At 37.5% G+C, this 22,598-nt stretch overlaps 3 protein-coding genes across 3 annotated transcripts; 2 read left to right on the forward strand and 1 right to left on the reverse strand.

Annotated features, from left to right (window-relative positions):
• Positions 1–4,994: 4,994 nt before the first annotated feature.
• Positions 4,995–7,575, reverse strand: LOC144362645 (tartrate-resistant acid phosphatase type 5-like). Its single transcript, XM_085497286.1, is given in 4 exon segments — positions 4,995–5,246; positions 5,984–6,128; positions 6,579–6,791; positions 7,538–7,575. Coding segments are annotated over 4 exon segments (648 nt in total).
• A 1,274-nt stretch (positions 7,576–8,849) lies between these two features.
• LOC146747485 (uncharacterized) lies at positions 8,850–9,614 on the forward strand. The gene has a single exon (XM_085497287.1). The coding sequence runs from the start codon at positions 8,850–8,852 to the stop codon at positions 9,612–9,614; it is 765 nt and encodes a 254-aa protein (XP_085353413.1).
• Positions 9,615–9,652: 38 nt separating this feature from the next.
• Positions 9,653–11,584, forward strand: LOC146747486 (uncharacterized). The gene has a single exon (XM_085497288.1). It carries the CDS (start codon positions 9,653–9,655, stop codon positions 11,582–11,584), a length of 1,932 nt encoding a protein of 643 aa, XP_085353414.1.
• Positions 11,585–22,598: the final 11,014 nt, after the last annotated feature.

The following is a 22,598-nucleotide window of genomic DNA, read 5'->3' on the forward strand; positions in this document are numbered from 1 at the left end:
GAAAACATGTCTCCTGTAAGCATGTCTAACCGACAACGTACATGAACTCCGGTTCAAGACGCGCGGATAACGTATTGTGTAACGCTCCCATACGACAGAACTCAGAAGAAGGCGATTGGAGAACCCTTATGTTCAAATATTTGAAAGGTTAAAGGGAGGTGGTCGTCGCACAGCGCGTGTTCGAATTTCATGTAAATAAACAATATATTTTAAACGCGTTGTATACGTCGCTATGAGTCCCATATCGAACAGGGCGAGACGAGCACCGCCCTTTAATAATAGTATTTTTACTGAAATTGGTAAATATATATAAACGTCTACACAATTCCCAATGTCAAAAGCCATGTTGGAATTACCGATGTCATTATAATGTTGATTAAAAATACGATTAGACCAAGAATATAATCTTGTGGGACCCCGCATTTTATATATGGAGATTGGATGTTGCCAACAGAAGACGTGTGAGATATTTCTCGAGTCACTGTAGTGGGAGTACCCCTTGTGGCGCAACGCATTATTAAAAAAAAAAAACGATATCTTGATTTATAGTTTCGAATATACCGAATGTATACATATTTGGAAATGGTTTTACAAAAACTAGACGAATATAACTCAAATTTAATTTGTTTGAAATATTAAGAATGTGCATGGATGCCAGAAACAAAGGTATTTAAAACTTACGCCGTTATTTCTCATGTAATGAAAAAAACCCCATCATTGTCGGCCTGGAAACCGAAATTATAACATGCTTTGATCTTGTATTGTATATAAACAGTGCATTCACGCGAAACATGCAACTGAATAATACCGGAAATGCATTAATATAATAAACAACATGTATCAGTGTTTAAATCTAATCAAAATAACGGTGTTTCTATTTCAGATCTGTATATGACACTCAATATGTGGACTCTTAGCTACTAGTATGTGTTGATGACATATTGCCTCCTATGCTTACACCATCTATTGCGTCTATTGACGTCATAGTAGAACTTCTTCTCTCTACGGTACACGACGAATTTGTAGAAGACTTCAATTTTCTGGTGTTTTTGAAACAAAATATGATGGCGAGGTAATGATTCATAGTATGTGTTTCTGGCGATTGTGTAATTAAAAGATCAAGCTATGCTTTCTCTACTGTGAATAAGATCTCTGGGTGCTTGAAGGCAGTCAACAAAAAGCCATGTTTGATAAAATCTGATTAGAAATGCGATTTAATTTAATCAGTAAGTATAAATTAATTCAATATTTGTTGGTGTGGGCTTTATAGAGTAAGCGCCCTCATCACTGATAGACAACAATTGGTGAACTTGACAGGAGCAGCGTAAGTAGATGACTCCTAAGTTGGCTAAACCCAGCCTAATCCACAGCTCAAAATTGATTGCAATATAATTGAGTTTGTATGACGAGACTGGGGCTACACACGCATTGTGCCATTGGGGTGAGGCGCTTCAAAAATCGATCAAGGCGCCCTCTACAGGCAGCCTGAGGGGAAATGGTTTTTATCAATTTCTTTTGATAAATGGTGGTATTTATATGAATTTATATAAATTTCCACTAAGTCAAATGATCATTGATGGTTATTTTCAGAACAGACACGCAGCAAATTTACATTGATATATAATCAATACAGTTTTGTGAGTTTACCATTACTACAGGAAGATGAATTAACTGGAATGAACAATTCAGTTACAAGTTCAACCAATCTCTTGAAATTTTCTTTCAAACGTCTATATTACATTTGAGATTTGTAAAAATCGCACACATATTTTCTCATCCAAATATAGAATTGACTTTTGGTGTGATATTTTGTCAGTTAATGTCAGGCTTTTCGTTGAATTTCAGAATGGCTACCATTTGTGAACCTTATTTTTTACATGTGTGTATGAACGTGACGGTACTAACACATGTAGAACATACAATTTCTTCTTTTCTTCTACTTCCTTGAGTGTTGCATGAATCAATAATAATTTGCCTCAATCGACTAGACACAGTCCAGAAGCTTATGGATTTATTGGTTTCTGTCTGTTGTAGTATTTCTGAAGTTCATAGACTGATTTTTTCCTAACTTCGTACATGGTTGATACATGATGGTATACATACATGTATGCCCCAGTTTTCCTTCTGCTCAGCTTCAAAATGGCCTACTGGCCATATTTGATCCCAGAATAGCCTAAACACCTACAATAACATTATTACTAAGTTTATTCAGATTTGGTACAGAGGCAGTATACTATTTCAAAAGTGCTAGTTGATTTTTTGTCAAGATTCTATACAATATATCTGACCATATTTTTTGGACAGTTCTGCCTACCGGCATATCTCAAATTCACACTGTTTGAACTTGGTTCGCAGATGATCGTGTTGTAGCACGTCAACAGAAGTTGATTTGTGTTGTACTCCAATTCAAGACCTGGTAGGCATTATAACAAAAATCTGGATTTTTCAGGTGGGTTTGAGCTTGGTACACAAGCAAATTTGGTCTGTGTCACTTCTTGTCGAAGATGGTCGACTGGTAGCCATTTTTTTTCAAAATGATTTTTTGGGGGGACATGCTTAGGCCAAATTATTTCAACTTAGTATGATGGTTTTATATTCATGTTTTTTTCAATTAACAATTACTGGTGACCATTTTGTTTCATAGCTTCATATATTTGAATTCATTTCTCAGATCATTTTTTTAGTTCCAAACAAGAGCATTTCATTTGTCATATATAAAACTACAATAACAGAAGTAACATTCTCAAAGCCTTGTTTTATTCATCTTATACAAAAAATACATAACATCTGAATAAATAACTTTGCATTGTTCAAGCTGCATAGCGTAACAAAACATGGATAAATACTGTGTTACAAATGATCAGTTAAGTACCGGTAAAATTTTATATGTTGAAAAAACCTGTCATCAAACTAGCTGCTCTCTGATTGGTCTGATTGATAGGTGTTAAGGTTGGATAGCCAATCAGACACAATCTTGTAAGTAGCTGAGCATTGTCTTTGATTGGCCTGATTGATAGGTGTTAAGGTTGGGTAGCCAATCAGACACAATCTTGTAAGTAGCTGAGCATTGTCTTTGATTGGCCTGATTGATAGGTGTTAACGTTGGATAGCCAATCAGACACAATCTTGTAAGTAGCTGAGCATTGTCTTTGATTGGTCTGATTGATAGGTGTTAAGGTTGGATAGCCAATCAGACACAATCTTGTAAGTAGCTGAGCATTGTCTTTGATTGGTCTGATTGATAGGTGTTAAGGTTGGATAGCCAATCAGACACAATCTTGTAAGTAGCTGAGCATTGTCTTTGATTGGCCTGATTGATAGGTGTTAACGTTGGATAGCCAATCAGACACCATCTTGTAAGTAGCTGTGGATTGATTAAAAACCTAACAAATTTTTACCACAAACAATTAAATCATATGAGAAGATTATTTGAAATTTCATAAAAAACGAATTCAATAAAACATTTTCTGTTCACTGCAAGAGATCCCAAGTTGAGCATGAAATCAAAAGTAAAAACAAGACAAGCAGTAGTGGCGACAAACATCGCATGGGATTCGGAATTATTTTGAGGAATATTTCCATGCTTAATAATATGCTGTACACATTTAATGATGGTCAATTTCGATGAAGTAAGTGTATTCAAACACAATATTTCCCTGTCAAAGATCGGCCTTTCGATGTGAGCTATGAAATACAGGAATTCGAGCTCAAAATCAAATCGTCCGATTTTTACCGCAAACGTTCAGCGAGCATCTTTCACGCAACACACAAGAAAATCACATATTAAGGTTGGGTAGCCAATTGAGACTTTGCATAGAATTTGGTTGTTGGAAACAACAAATAATATATATTATTGTACATCTAGCACCAAAAACAATAGAATCTGTCATTTGATGAAAAAACTGTATCAGCACTCATTCAAACCCTACGTAAAAAACATGATATGAAAGGCAAAATTCAGATTCCTATATGAGGAAAATGCCATGCATATGGACGGCTCATTACCCAAAGAACCTAGAACACTTTCACAGAGTATTTGAAACAAAAATCATAGCCTAACTTTAAGGCCATTGCTGATTGGCTTATTGGACTCTGACAATTTTATATTCCAATAACCCATACAAGTTTTCTAAGTTGGTGAGAAGAAAATCAATCTTAATAACAATAAAAAAACAAGTCATTGTAAGTGGTATAATCAAAATCTATACTAGTCACTAAGATGAAGCTAAAACTCAAAGTCATAGTTTTAAATTACGTTCATTATAAAAATAACACTGAAAGTTACAACTCTACATAATCATATCATACATGTGAAGCTAGACTGACCAAACTAGCAATTTTATTATTTTAAAAGTGATAATTTGTAAAATTGTGATTGATCTATTCATCTGTACTCTCTAGAGTTAGCACAATTGTTCTCATGTAGGATTGTATGCCAATTAATATCATGATTGTAAGCTAACGACCAATGAGAAGACAGCTTTTAATCTGACCTGTACCAGGCAAGCCTGAATATACCTTTCGAATAAGTCGCAATATACTCAATTCCCAGAGATCAAAATAATAGCAAGACTGTGTCTCTTATATCCATTTACATCACAGAAGCAAACAATCACTAGAAGGGGCGAGTTATCGGAATTATAGTTTGTTCTACAAGCATACTGTTAAGATTTTTGAAAATGTATGTAAATGCACCATTCAAGATGTGGCCTCTAGTAGCGAATCACTTGGAGACGTAAATAGGTGTAAGCGTCTATGATGTTTGGATTGATGGTTATTAGTCAATGTAAAATAATGTTCATTACAGTTTTTTTCTTTTGAAAATGATGAACAGCTGTTAACCAAACTCAGATATCTATCTTAATGGAGTTGCGTAACCATTCTTAGTCAATCTGATGTTACAGAATCATTTTATCAAACTGAGAAAAAACATAGTTGCAAAACGAAGTAACCATTACCAACCCCAAATGACTGTTAATATTATAATAATAAAACTATATGTCATTATCTTTTCTTGGATAAAGTATAGTTTGGTATAGATCTTTATGGGCTGTAGCATCAATGAATGTGAACACTGCACTCTGATGCGTCATTTCAATGAAAGCAAATCCCCCAAAACTATTGGGATCAACATAATGAAACTGGAGTGATCCACGCGGGATGGCATCTGTATGGTTAGTAGAGGGATCCACTATAGCACCAGAACCAACAACAAAGTAATTTACACTGCCGTTTCCTTTGATATGCTGAAAATAAAATATATTTTTATTGAACTAATACTACCAGTAAGTGTCTTAAATAAGCCTACTGCGAAGCAGGGTACTAGATGATCTATTAAACTGAATGAAGTGGTTTAAATATTAAAAAGTACATCACGATTATGGTACAGAAATGTGATCTCTATTCTCACTGTCAGGGTGAAATCAACTGATCAGAACACATAAACACGATACAAATGTTTGTTATTTTTGTCTAGAAAGGTAAAATTACCCATCCTGAATCTTTGTCATTCATAAAAAAATTGCACGATAAAAACCACAAAATTTAGAATTCTACATAGGGGAAATAACAAGGTCTTGGCTGGATGATCGCTGGACTAAATCGCAACTTCAATTTTAAATATTCTGTGAATGTGTGAAACAAACTTACTAGTTATATTGTCGAAAATGTTAAAATTATAAATGCAAGGAAACTCAACATAAGTTATTACTGTAACATTTTTTGCTTTACTAACATGTACATGGCAAAATACATGAACGGCTTTACTGAACATTAGTTAAAAAATCCTGAATTGTAAATATGGCTCACCAATCTATGCAGTTCTACAGAACATGTTTCAAGCTCAGAAATTTGAAATAAGAACAAACACCGCACTCACTTCAGACAATTTAGACTCCTGACATTTGTGAAAGACATTGTTTGTTTACATGAAATTTGGATGTACACGTATGCTGCATGACAAACATCAAGATGATGGGTTTACTTGTAAGCTATGGTAATGTCCACTGCAGTATGCTGTAACCCTGTATTTTTCCAGCATAGGTTTTAGTTGTTGCAAGAGACACTCAGTGGGACCATGCTCAGCTATAGACCAGACAGGATAGTGACCGCTAACTATTATATATGTACTGAAGCAATATTAACACATAATTATGGTAAGGTATAAAACGTCAATGCATGAAATAAATTACTAGTATTATTATTGGATTATTCAACAGCTACAACAGATGCATGTAATTAATAACAAGAGGTAGCGAATATAACAATGAACATGAATGGTATAATGTATTACCAAGAAACAGTAAAGATTACATTACCAGGAAACAATACAGAATATAACAAGAATTCTGATTGGTGGACAGTATAGAATATAACAAGGATTTTGATTGGCGCAGACAACAAGAAATATTGTAGAATGCAACAAGGAACCTCATTGGTGTATATAACATGAAACAATAGCTGAAATCAGTTGTAACAATCATAAATAAATCAATGTAGGGAGGCAATGAAGACACATAAAATGCCAATTAGCCATGTTCACCAAGAATTACCTAATCAAAGGCTGTTTAAATAATAACTGGTAACTTACTCATTAGGTTTTCTCAAAGTGCCCAATACATTGTAAATGTGCTTGAGCAGCAGCTGGATCTACCGGTTCACCCAGTTTAGAATCTGTTATAGCATCATCTGTGTTACCGCATATTAATATAGTATCTATCATCCCCACTAACAAGGTCTTAGTAGATTTGCCAATACTGAAAACTTTGCTGTAATTTGCGTCAGGAAAATTCCTAAAAAAGAACAACACATTTTATTATGATATCATTATTTCGTAAAATTCACATTGTACAAAACATGGTTGCTACATATTGACTAAAGAGGATATCAATATTTAAAATGCAAGTCTAAGTTGTTAAAAATAATACTCTCAGACGAAAGAGCTTCATCAATACAATAGTATGCAGTTTATTGTTTTTATATCACTTTTAATTTTAATATATATTGAACAGATATAAATATACTGAAGACCGATAAAAATTGGCTAAAATTGGCTAATTGGATAAAAATTCATTACCCACGGAGCGGTGAATCCAATCATGACCCAGCTGTGTCAAATCCGTCTAATTTGACAGAAAATAGTATACAACAAGGTTCCAATCAGGCTCCAAATTCTACTGTTAGAGTTAATTTCAGCAACTCTAACACACTATTCGGTCCATCCAAAACAAACCCGTCCCGAGGAGGGTTATACCCCGGGGGTCTGTCATCTGTCATAAATATTCTGTGAAAGTGTGAAACAAACTTACTAGTTATATTGTCGAAAATGTTTAAATTATAAATGCAAGGAAACTCAACATAAGTTATTACTGTAACATTTTTTTGCTTTACTAACATGTACATGGCAAAATACATGAATGGCTTTACTGAACATTAGTTAAAAAATCCTGAATTATAAATATGGCTCACCAATCTATGCAGTTCTACAGAACATGTTTCAAGCTCAGAAATTTGAAATAAGAACAAACACAGCACTCACTTCAGACAATTTAGACTCCTGACATTTGTGAAAGACATTGTTTGTTTACATGAAATTTGGATGTACACGTATGCTGCATGACAAACATCAAGATGATGGGTTTACTTGTAAGCTATGGTAATGTCCACTGCAGTATGCTGTAACCCTGTATTTTTCCAGCATAGGTTTTAGTTGTTGCAAGAGACACTCAGTGGGACCATGCTCAGCTATAGACCAGACAGGATAGTGACCGCTAACTATTATATATGTACTGAAGCAATATTAACACATAATTATGGTAAGGTATAAAACGTCAATGCATGAAATAAATTACTAGTATTATTATTGGATTATTCAACAGCTACAACAGATGCATGTAATTAATAACAAGAGGTAGCGAATATAACAAGGAACATGAATGGTATAATGTATTACCAAGAAACAGTAAAGATTACATTACCAGGAAACAATACAGAATATAACAAGAATTCTGATTGGTGGACAGTATAGAATATAACAAGGATTTTGATTGGCGCAGACAACAAGAAATATTGTAGAATGCAACAAGGAACCTCATTGGTGTATATAACATGAAACAATAGCTGAAATCAGTTGTAACAATCATAAACAAATCAATGTAGGGAGGCAATGAAGACACATAAAATGCCAATTAGCAATGTTCACCAAGAATTACCTAATCAAAGGCTGTTTAAATAATAACTGGTAACTTACTCATTAGGTTTTCTCAAAGTGCCCAATCCATTGTATCTATCATCCCCACTAACAAGGTCTTAGTAGAGTTGCCAATACTGAAAACTTTGCTGTAATTTGCGTCAGGAAAATTCCTAAAAAAGAACAACACATTTTATTATGATATCATTATTTCGTAAAATTCACATTGTACAAAACATGGTTGCTACATATTGACTAAAGAGGATATCAATATTTAAAATGCAAGTCTAAGTTGTTAAAAATAATACTCTCAGACGAAAGAGCTTCATCAATACAATAGTATGCAGTTTATTGTTTTTATATCACTTTTAATTTTAATATATATTGAACAGATATAAATATACTGAAGACCGATAAAAATTGGCTAAAATTGGCTAATTGGATAAAAATTCATTACCCACGGAGCGGTGAATCCAATCATGACCCAGCTGTGTCAAATCCGTCTAATTTGACAGAAAATAGTATACAACAAGGTTCCAATCAGGCTCCAAATTCTACTGTTAGAGTTAATTTCAGCAACTCTAACACACTATTCGGTCCATCCAAAACAAACCCGTCCCGAGGAGGGTTATACCCCGGGGGTCTGTCATCTGACCAAGAGATGACTCGTGTTCTCCTTAAGACTGCCAAAATACCCGTTTCACAGAATCAAGGCAGGGTACAGATGGCTACGGTATTATTTGATGAGGGAGCCAACCAATCATTTATCACAGAAAGTTTCGCACACCGTATCAATGCCAAACCATACAAAAATGAGTTATTAAACTTGACCTCCTTCGGTAATAGACACAGTGGGCTGCGACCAATCCCAAGGAGTAAGCTACAACTTCACACCCTGAAAGGAGGGACCCCTACTATCGATGTTTTGCAAATTGAGGAAATATCTCGTGACATGGACAATAACGTCATCCCAGAGTTGAGAGAATTACCGCATCTACGTCATCTAAAATTGGCACACCCTGTTTCTACGGACAAAACCATGAGTATCGATATTTTGATTGGAGCTGACAATTATTGGCGTTTTGTCAGAGAACCAATAATTCGTTCAAGAAACAATCAAACTGCACCTGTAGGTGTCAACTCACCTTTTGGTTATCTGCTGTCTGGACCAATGTTAACAAACAATGCTGCGAAGAGATACAATGTACACACTTACCACGTCATGATTGAGAAAAACCCTAACCCTACACCTGATATTTCGTCGTACTGGGATCTGGAAACAATTGGAATTCGTCATGAAGATGCCACTGCTACAGAATTAAGGGCGACTCATGAAGAGAGATATGCAGACTACAGAGCTACTTGTCTGCGCACAGAGTCAAATCGTTTTGTCGCTTGCCATGGAAGTTGGGACATCCTTCGCTAACGACAAATTTCGATTTAGCTACACGCCGTACACGTCACATGATCCAAAAGCTGCCAAGTGACCTACTTTGCTTTTACGGTAATATCATTGATGACCAACTGAACAATGGATACATAGAACGCGTTCCAGATGATAATAATACCGTCGGACATTACTTACCGCATCGTGAAATTAAGAGAGACAACCCCACAACACCGATACGGATCATGTATGATTGTAGTGCTAAAGATCAATATGGAAACCCTAGCCTTAATGACTGTCTGGATACAGACCCACCATTACTCAATGACCTCACATCAATATTACTGAGATTCCGGACCAACCCAATAGCGCTAACAGCAGACATTGAGAAAGCTTTTCTACAGATTCGCTTAGAGCCGAAGGATAGAGATTTTACTAAGTTCTTGTGGTTATCTGATCGTGATGACTGTAACAGTGAATTTGTTACATACCGCTTCACCAGCGTCCTTTTCGGAGCCACGTGTAGTCCTTTCATCCTTAATACTGCTGTAAAGGCCATAACCGATGATAACATAAATATCCCTTCCGCTAGAGATCTACAAACAAATATTTATGTGGACGAAGTCGAGCAATCTAAACAATATTACCGTGAAGCCAACAGACTTCTTGCTACAAAGAATTTCAACTTGCGTTCATGGACATCCAACGATTCAGACATCCGTGATCTTGCTGAGTCGGACAATAAGCATAAAAATAAACAGCAAGTTGGAGTACTAGGCATCTTGTGGAATACTGTGAGTGATACGTTATTATATAATGACACAGGTGACCCACCTGAAAGTGAACTATTAACTAAACGAGACATTGTAAGTTTTGCCCAGAAACTGTATGATCCTCTTGGACTATTGTCTCCAATCCATATTAATGCCAAGCTCATGATTCAACGTCTATGGAAACTTCGTCTGCAATGGGATGAACCTGTTCCTGACGACATAAATAGTGATTGGAAGAATGTCCGTGATAATATACTCGCTGCTAGAGATGTTACTATGAATAGACTCTATTTTCAGAATATTCCGACACGTAGTGATGTCGAAATACACGTGTTTGCTGATGCATCACCTAAAGCGTATGGTGCTACAATCTATCTGACAGTTGCTGGTCAATCTGCACTTGCCATGGCGAAATCACGTGTTGCGCCTGTCAGCCAGTCTACATTAACGCTACCACGCCTGGAACTTATGGCGGCCGTAATCGCCACTCGTCTGAGTAAATTTGTAACTGACGCATTATCATCGAAATACAACATAACAGGACATACTCTCTGGTCAGACAGTCAAATTGTACTGCATTGGATAAATAACCGAGGTAAGCAACCTGTATTCGTCTCAAATGGGGTGAAAGAAATAAACAATTTCAAACAAATACACAAATATGTGCCTTCAGCTTCCAATCCTGCAGACCTATTAACGTGGGGAATCACTACAGCTGAACTTATTAACTCCCAACTATGGTGGGAAGGGCCTTCCTGGATTACTCGCCGCCAGGACTGGCCAACATGCGATCTATTTGATCCTATCATCAATCATATATCTGTGACACAGTCACCCGATCAGATAACCAACTCGCGTGGCATCGTTAATGACGCTTCAACTCATCTCAATGAAGATGCTATAAAAAGAACCAACTACGCTTTGACTAATGACGTCATCCGTGCAAATGACCTTTCGGTACCCATCACCATGGATACAAATCCCCTCTCTTTGATCCAAGATACAGAAAACCTTTCAGATGAACCCATTAGCGGTAACGCACAACCAGAAACTGACCTCCTTAATACGTGTAAAGGTTTATCGGAAATAATCAAAGTTCAACGCTTTTCGAGCTACAAACAACTGTTGAGAACTACCTCCTTTGTTCTACGCTTCGTGAATCGCCTAAGAAATAAACCTGTGCCTGAAACCATAACAATTACTGCTTCAGAAATAAATAATTCTGAACTTCTGTGAATCAAGAATGTACAAAGAGAATGCTACCCAGAATACTATGCTCCGTTGCAACGCTCCCAACGTAAATACGGACTATTGACCCGGCAATTAAAGGTATTTATCAATAGTGAGGGCATACTTCGCTGTGGAGGGCGACTCCACAATGCACCCCTTGAGTATGATGCCAAGTTTCCAATATTGCTACCACATGGACATAAATTGTCATCGCTGATAATACGCGAAATTCATCAAAAACACCACCATGTCGGTACACAACAAACAGTCACATTGATTCGTCAACACTTTTGGATAACCAATATTCGTCGCACCGTAAAAGCTGTCTTGAGACAATGTAACATCTGTAAACGAGTTGATGGAAAGTCGTATACATTACCTGTAGCTGCGCCATTACCCTACAATCGAGTAAACTCAACCCGTCCTTTCCAGACATGCGGTGTTGATTTAACGGGACATTTATTATTCAAAAATATAAACAACACCATTGTAAAGGCCTACGTTTGTTTATTCACCTGTGCTGCATCACGGGCCATTCATTTGGAATTGTTACCAGACTTGACCGGCAAGTCTTTTATGTTAGCCTTCCGTCGTTTTGTTTCTCGATGTTCCTTACCTGCACAGATGATGTCCGATAATGCGACAAACTTTCTATCTGCCTCCAAAGAACTGAATGAAAATTATGCACGATCCAGAAGTACACAAATACCTTGCGGAGAACCGTATAGAGTGGATCCACATACCTGCAAGAAGCCCACATTATGGCGGTTGGTGGGAGAGACTCATAGGCTTGACAAAAAATGCTATCAAGAAGACATTGGGTCGGTCTTGTGTCACATACGAGGAACTACACACACTCATCGTAGAGGTCGAAGCCACACTGAATGACCGCCCCCTCACATTTGTCTCAGCTGAGGTCAATGACCCGATGCCATTGTCACCATCACATCTTTTAAACGGACGAATGATTACTTCACTGCCATACACCACAGTAATGCCTACGAGTGGAATCGCAAATGTTGACCACTATTCTTTGAACTTGCGTTATAAATGTTTAATTGAACTCAATGAGGCCTTTTGGAGGTGTTGGTCCAGGGATTATCTTACATCTTTACGTGAAAGACATCTATGCGCAAGGTCAGGTACTAAACGCAATACAATTAAAATGGGAGATGTCGTACTTGTTCACGATGATGTCACAAAATGCATTCGCTGGCCCCTAGGAAGGGTCATGAAATTAATCACCGGTCGTGATGGTATTATTCGCGTGGCAGAACTACGTATCAAGAACAGATTCACTACACGCGCCATAACAAAGTTATATCCCCTAGAAATAAGTGTGACTGATGAGGTCAGAGACACTCCTGTTACAACTGCGGACAATACTCCTATTGAAGAGGAATCTATTTCTCCAGAAGCGGGGGAGACCCCACCCCTGAGAAGATCATCAAGGAAAGCAAAGATGTATGCCTGCAAACGTATACATCAACTTGCAAGAACAAATAGACTCTGACAAATTCTTAAAAAGATGCACACAATCACCAATTAATTAATTACACACACCATTTCCTTCAGGTATTGAACTTATTGAACTCTTCTATGGACACTAAAATGAGATGTTAAGAATTCTAGCCAGTAGTGTAACTTCAATATACCTACCAATTGTGTTAATTGTGAATGTCATGATCCCAACAACAGATCATATCATTATCTGACCCTCAAGGTCAAAAGCATGTGATATTGTAAATATTTTATTCTGATTTACTCGTTCTTACAGCGATATATTTCTTACCTTCGTTTAATGTCGCTCTTTCAGACGGGTCGCGAATGGCGCCCCCCAGGATGTCGTTGAGACTATCGATAATACATTGAGAATATTTGCAATCAATAATATATCATTTATATCGTTATCATTTATTGTATTTTTACATAGTACATCGATTATATCATTTTACATTTATTCATGATGTAAGAGTGATCGCTGTTTGACCAATCATGACTCTTTGCGGGCTTTTACTCTCAATAGGGGACCCCCCTATTCAAAAAGGTAGAATTCGAGAGTTGTGTTATTGTTTTACCAGTGAGCCGTCTGCTGTAAGTTTTGTCGTGGAACTTTACATTGTAAACCTACATAGTTTTGTACTTGCTACTGGACATTGTGTTACATTGTGTTAGTGTTTGGTTCCTTCAAGAATTCTGCGATAATAAAGTGGTTCGAGTTCAGTGTTATCGCTGTGATCGTGATTCTGTCAACCGGCGAACTGTCCATTGCGGCAGTATTCCAGGTGAAACCCCAAGTTAAATATTTCGAACCTAGCGTGGGGACCAAGTTTAACGACGAGTCCCAGATAGTTATTCAGTATCAAATTGTCCCCCCAACACTGTAGACCAGATATAAATTGGCATGGATAGTGGGAACATTGGATACTGAAGACCAGATATAAATTGGCATGGATAGAGGGTACATTGGATACTGTAGATCAGATATAAATTGGCATGGATAGTGGGTACATTGGATACTGTAGACCAGATATAAATTGGCATGGATAGAGGGTACATTGGATACTGTAGACCAGATATAAATTGGCATGGATAGTGGGAACATTGGATACTGAAGACCAGATATAAATTGGCATGGATAGTGGGTACATTGGATACTGAAGACCAGATATAAATTGACATGGATAGTGGGTACATTGGATACTGAAGACCAGATATAAATTGGCATGGATAGTGGGTACATTGGATACTGAAGACCAGATATAAATTGGCATGGATAGTGGGTATATTGGATGCTGAAGACCAGATATAAATTGGCATGGATAGTGGGTATATTGGATACTGAAGACCAGATATAAATTGGCATGGATAGTGGGTACATTGAATACTGTAGAGCAGATATAAATTGGCATGGATAGTGGGTACATTGAATACTGTAGAGCAGATATAAATTGGCATGGATAGTGGATACATTGGATACTGCAGAGCAGATATTAATTGGCATGGATAGTGGGTACATTGAATACTGTAGAGCAGATATAAATTGGCATGGATAGTGGGTACATTGGATACTGAAGACCAGATATAAATTGGCATGGATAGTGGGTACATTGAATACAGTAGAGCAGATATAAATTGGCATGGATAGTGGGTACATTGGATACTGTAGAGCAGATATAAATTGGCATGGATAGTGGGTACATTGGATACTGCAGACCAGATATAAATTGGCATGGATAGTGGGTACATTGGATACTGTAGACCAGATATAAATTGGCATGGATAGTGGGTACATTGGATACTGAAGACCAGATATAAATTGGCATGGATAGTGGGTACATTAGATACTGCAGTGCAGATATAAATTGGCATGGATAGTGGGTACATTGGATACTGAAGACCAGATATAAATTGGCATGGATAGTGGGTACATTGAATACTGCAGAGCAGATATAAATTGGCATGGATAGTGGGTACATTTGATACTGAAGACCAGATATAAATTGGCATGGATAGTGAGTACATTGGATACTGCAGAGCAGATATAAATTGACATGGATAGTGGGTACATTGGATACTGCAGAGCAGATATAAATTGGCATGGATAGTGGGTACATTGGATACTGCATAGCAGATATAAATTGGCATGGATAGTGGGTACATTGGATACTGAAGACCAGATATAAATTGGCATGGATAGTGGATACATTGGATACTGCAGAGCAGATATAAATTGGCATGGATAGTGGGTACACTGGATACTGCAGAGCAGATATAAATTGGCATGGATAGTGGGTACATTGGATACTGAAGACTAGATATAAATTGGCATGGATAGTGAGTACATTGGATACTGAAGAGCAGATATAAATTGGCATGGATAGTGGGTACATTGGATACTGCAGAGCATATATAAATTGGCATGGATAGTGAGTACATTGGATACTGCAGAGCAGATATAAATTGGCATGGATAGTGGGTACATTGGATACAGTAGACCAGATATAAATTGGCATGGTAGTGGGTACATTGGATACTGAAGACCAGATATAAATTGGCATGGATAGTGGGTACATTGGATACTGTAGAGCAGATATTAATTGGCATGGATAGTGGGTACATTGAATACTGTAGAGCAGATATAAATTGGCATGGATAGTGGGTACATTGGATACTGAAGACCAGATATAAATTGGCATGGATAGTGGGTACATTGGATACTGTAGAGCAGATATAAATTGACATGGATAGTGGGTACATTGGATACTGCAGACCAGATATAAATTGGCATGGATAGTGGGTACATTGGATACTGCAGACCAGATATAAATTGGCATGGATAGTGGGTACATTGGATACTGAAGACCAGATATAAATTGGCATGGAGAGTGGGTACATTAGATACTGCAGTGCAGATATAAATTGGCATGGATAGTGGGTACATTGGATACTGAAGACCACTTATAAATTGGCATGGATAGTGGGTACATTGGATACTGAAGACCAGATATAATTTGGCATGGATAGTGGGTACATTGGATACTGCAGAGCAGATATAAATTGGCATGGATAGTGTGTACATTGGATACTGCAGAGCAGATATAAATTGGCATGGATAGTGGGTACATTGGATACTGAAGACTAGATATAAATTGGCATGGATAGTGAGTACATTGGATACTGCAGAGCAGATATAAATTGGCATGGGTAGTGGGTACATTGGATACAGTAGACCAGATATAAATTGGCATGGATAGTGGGTACATTGGATACTGAAGACCAGATATAAATTGGCATGGATAGTGGGTACATTGGATAATGCAGAGCAGATATAAATTGGCATGGATAGTGGGTACATTGGATACTACAGAGCAGATATATATTGGCATGGATAGTGGGTACATTGGACACTAAAGACCAGATATACATTGGCATGGATAGTGAGTACATTGGATACTGAAGACCAGATATAAATTGGCATGGATAGTGGGTATATATTGGATACTGAAGGCCAGATACAAATTGGCATGGATAGTGGGTATATATTGGATACTGAAGACCAGATATAAATTGGCATGGATAGTGGGTACATTGGATACTGCAGAGCAGATACAAATTGGCATGGATAGTGGGTACATTGGATACTGAAGACCACATATAAATTAGCATGGATAGAGGGTACATTGGATACTGCAGAGCAGATATAAATTGGCATGGATAGTGGGTAAATTGAATACTGAAGACCATATATAAATTGGCATGGATAGTGAGTACATTGGATACTGCAGAGCAGATATAAATTGGCATAGATAGTGGGTACATTGTATACTGAAGACCATATATAAATTGGCATGGATAGTGGGTACATTGGATACTGAAGACCAGATATAAATTGGTATGGATAGTGGGTATATATTGGATACTGAAGGCCAGATATAAATTGGCATGGATAGTGGGTACATTGGATACTGCAGAGCAGATATAAATTGGCATGGATAGTGGGTACATTGGATACTGAAGACCAGATATAAATTGGCATGGATAGTGGGTATATATTGGATACTGAAGACCAGATATAAATTGATATGGATAGTGGGTATATATTGGAAACTGAAGACCAGATATCAATTGGCATGGATCGTGGGTACATTGGATACTGCAGAGCAGATATAAATTGGCATGGATAGTGGGTACATTGGATACTGAAGACCAGATATAAATTGGCATGGATAGTGGGTATATATTGGATACTGAAGGCCAGATATAAATTGGCATGGATAGTGGGTATATATTGGATACTGAAGACCAGATATAAATTGGCATGGATAGTGGGTACATTAAATACTGAAGACCAGATATAAATTGGCATGGATAGTGAGTACATTGGATACTGTAGAGCAGATATAAATTGGCATGGATAGTGGGTACATTGGATACTGTAGACCAGATATAAATTGGCATGGATAGTGAGTACATTGGATACTGCAGAGCAGATATAAATTGGCATGGATAGTGGGTACATTAGATACTGCAGACCAGATATAAATTGGCATGGATAGTGGGTACATTGGATAGTGAAGACCAGATATAAATTGGCATGGATAGTGCGTTCATTGGATACTGCAGACCATATATAAATTGGTATGGATAGTGGGTACATTGGATACTGCAGACCAGATATAAATTGGCATGGATAGTGGGTACATTGGATACTGAAGACCAGATATAAATTGGCATGGATAGTGGGTACATTGGATACTGCATAGCAGATATAAATTGGCATGGATAGTGGGTACATTGGATACTGAAGACCAGATATAAATTGACATGGATAGTCGGTACATTGGATACTGAAGACCAGATATAAATTGGCATGGATAGTGGGTACATTGGATACTACAGACCAGATATAAATTGGCATGGATATTGGGTACATTGGATACTGAAGACCATATATAAATTTGCATGGGTAGTGGGTACATTGGATACTGCAGACCAGATGTAAATTGGCATGGGTAGTGGGTACATTGTGTACTGAAGACCAGATGTAAATTGGCATGGATAATGGGTACATTGTGTACTGAAGACCAGATATAAATTGGCATGGATAGTGGGTACATTGGATACTGTAGAGCAGATATATATTGGCATGGATAGTGGGTACATTGGATACTGAAGACCAGATATATATTGGCATGGATAGTGAGTACATTGGATACTGAAGACCAGATATAAATTGGCATGGATAGTGGGTATATATTGGATACTGAAGGCCAGATATAAATTGGCATGGATAGTGGGTACATTGAATACTGAAGACCAGATATAAATTGGCATGGATAGTGAGTACATTGGATACTGCAGAGCAGATATAAATTGGCATAGATAGTGGGTACATTGAATACTGAAGACCAGATATAAATTGGCATGGATAGTGAGTACATTGGATACTGCAGAGCAGATATAAATTGGCATGGATAGTGGGTACATTGTATACTGAAGACCAGATATAAATTGGTATGGATAGTGGGTATATATTGGATACTGAAGGCCAGATATAAATTGGCATGGATAGTGGGTACATTGGATACTGAAGACCAGATATAAATTGGTATGGATAGTGGGTATATATTGGATACTGAAGGCCAGATATAAATTGGCATGGATAGTGGGTATATATTGGATACTGAAGACAAGATATAAATTGGCATGGATAGTGGGTACATTGGATACTGCAGAGCAGATATAAATTGGCATGGATAGTGGGTATATATTGGATACTGAAGACCAGATATAAATTGGCATGGATAGTGGGTACATTGAATACTGAAGACCAGATATAAATTGGCATGGATAGTGAGTACATTGGATACTGTAGAGCAGATATAAATTGGCATGGATAGTGGGTACATTGGATACTGCAGACCAGATATAAATTGGCATGGATAGTGGGTACATTGGATAGTGAAGTCCAGATATAAATTGGCATGGATAGTGGGTTCATTGGATACTGCAGACCATATATAAATTGGTATGGATAGTGGGTACATTGGATACTGCAGACCAGATATAAATTGGCATGGATAGTGGGTACATTGTGAACTGAAGACCAGATATAAATTGGCATGGATAGTGGGTACATTGGATACTGCAGAGCAGATATAAATTAGCATGGATAGTGGGTACATTGGATACTGAAGACCAGATATAAATTGGCATGGATAGTCGGTACATTGGATACTGAAGACCAGATATAAATTGGCATGGATAGTGGGTACATTGGATACTACAGACCAGATATAAATTGGCATAGATATTGGGTACATTGGATACTGAATACCATATATAAATTGGCATGGATAGTGGGTACATTGGATACTGCAGACCAGATGTAAATTGGCATGGATAGTGGGTACATTGTGAACTGAAGACCAGATATAAATTGGCATGGATAGTGGGTACATTGGATACTGCAGAGCAGATATAAATTGGCATGGATAGTGGGTACATTGGATACTGAAGACCAGATATAAATTGGCATGAATAGTCGGTACATTGGATACTGAAGACCAGATATAAGTTGGCATGGATAGTGGGTACATTGGATACTACAGACCAGATATAAATTGGCATAGATATTGGGTACATTGGATACTGAAGACCATATATAAATTGGCATGGATAGTGGGTACATTGGATACTGCAGACCAGATGTAAATTGGCATGGATAGTGGGTACATTGTGTACTGAAGACCATATATAAATTGGCATGGATAGTGGGTACATTGGATACTGAAGACCAGATATAAATTGGCATGGATAGTGGGTACATTGGATACTAAAGACCAGATATAAATTTGAATGGATAGTGGGTACATTGGATACTGCAGAGCAGATATAAATTGGCATGGATAGTGGGTACATTGTGTACTGAAGACCAGATATAAATTGGCATGGATAGTGGGTACATTGGATACTGCAGAGCAGATATAAATTGGCATGGATAGTGGGTACATTGGATACTGAAGACCAGATATAAATTGGCATGGATAGTGGGTATATTGGATACTGAAGACCAGATATACATTTGAATGGATAGTGGGTACATTGAATACTGAAGACCAGATATAAATTGTCGTGGATAGTGGGTACATTGGGTACTGAAGACCAGATATAAATTTGAATGGATAGTGGGTACATTGAATACTGAAGACCAGATATAATTTGGCATGGATAGTGGGTACATTGGATACTGCAGACCAGATGTAAATTGGCATGGATAGTGGGTACATTGGATACTGAAGATCAGATATAAATTGGCATGGATAGTGGGTATATATTGGATACTGAAGGCCAGATATAAATTGGCATGGATAGTGGGTATATATTGGATACTGAAGACCAGATATAAATTGGCATGGATAGTGGGTACATTGAATACTGAAGACCAGATATAAATTGGCATGGATAGTGAGTACATTGGATACTGTAGAGCAGATATAAATTGGCATGGATAGTGGGTACATTGGATACTGCAGACCAGATATAAATTGGCATGGATAGTGGGTACATTGGATAGTGAAGTCCAGATATAAATTGGCATGGATAGTGGGTTCATTGGATACTGCAGACCATATATAAATTGGTATGGATAGTGGGTACATTGGATACTGCAGACCAGATATAAATTGGCATGGATAGTGGGTACATTGTGAACTGAAGACCAGATATAAATTGGCATGGATAGTGGGTACATTGGATACTGCAGAGCAGATATAAATTGGCATGGATAGTGGGTACATTGGATACTGAAGACCAGATATAAATTGGCATGGATAGTCGGTACATTGGATACTGAAGACCAGATATAAATTGGCATGGATAGTGGGTACATTGGATACTACAGACCAGATATAAATTGGCATAGATATTGGGTACATTGGATACTGAATACCATATATAAATTGGCATGGATAGTGGGTACATTGGATACTGCAGACCAGATGTAAATTGGCATGGATAGTGGGTACATTGTGAACTGAAGACCAGATATAAATTGGCATGGATAGTGGGTACATTGGATACTGCAGAGCAGATATAAATTGGCATGGATAGTGGGTACATTGGATACTGAAGACCAGATATAAATTGGCATGGATAGTCGGTACATTGGATACTGAAGACCAGATATAAGTTGGCATGGATAGTGGGTACATTGAATACTACAGACCAGATATAAATTGGCATAGATATTGGGTACATTGGATACTGAAGACCATATATAAATTGGCATGGATAGTGGGTACATTGGATACTGCAGACCAGATGTAAATTGGCATGGATAGTGGGTACATTGTGTACTGAAGACCATATATAAATTGGCATGGATAGTGGGTACATTGGATACTGCAGAGCAGATATAAATTGGCATGGATAGTGGGTACATTGGATACTGAAGACCAGATATAAATTGGCATGGATAGTGGGTACATTGGATACTAAAGACCAGATATAAATTTGAATGGATAGTGGGTACATTGGATACTGCAGAGCAGATATAAATTGGCATGGATAGTGGGTACATTGTGTACTGAAGACCAGATATAAATTGGCATGGATAGTGGGTACATTGGATACTGCAGAGCAGATATAAATTGGCATGGATAGTGGGTACATTGGATACTGAAGACCAGATATAAATTGGCATGGATAGTGGGTACATTGGATACTGCAGAGCAGATGTAAATTGGCATGGATAGTGGGTACATTTGATACTGAAGACCAGATATAAATTGGCATGGATAGTGGGTACATTGAATACTACAGACCAGATATAAATTGGCATGGATATTGGGTTCATTGGATACTGAAGACCATATATAAATTGGCATGGATAGTGGGTACATTGGATACTGCAGACCAGATATAAATTGGCATGGATAGTGGGTACATTGGATACTGAAGACCAGATATAAATTGGCATGGATAGTGGGTATATTGGATACTGAAGACCAGATATACATTTGAATGGATAGTGGGTACATTGAATACTGAAGACCAGATATAAATTGTCGTGGATAGTGGGTACATTGGGTACTGAAGACCAGATATAAATTTGAATGGATAGTGGGTACATTGAATACTGAAGACCAGATATAAATTGGCATGGATAGTGGGTACATTGGATACTGCAGACCAGATGTAAATTGGCATGGATAGTGGGTACATTGGATACTGCAGAGCAGATATAAATTGGCATGGATAGTGGGTACATTGGATACTGCAGACCAGATGTAAATTGGCATGGATAGTGGGTACATTGTGAACTGAAGACCAGATATAAATTGGCATGGATAGTGGGTACATTGGATACTGCAGAGCAGATATAAATTGGCATGGATAGTGGGTACATTGGATACTGAAGACCAGATATAAATTGGCATGGATAGTCGGTACATTGGATACTGAAGACCAGATATAAGTTGGCATGGATAGTGGGTACATTGAATACTACAGACCA

The sequence above is a fragment of the Saccoglossus kowalevskii genome, chromosome 3 (assembly GCF_978046115.1).
Source record: "Saccoglossus kowalevskii chromosome 3, keSacKowa6.1, whole genome shotgun sequence".
Classification (NCBI taxonomy): domain Eukaryota; kingdom Metazoa; phylum Hemichordata; class Enteropneusta; family Harrimaniidae; genus Saccoglossus; species Saccoglossus kowalevskii.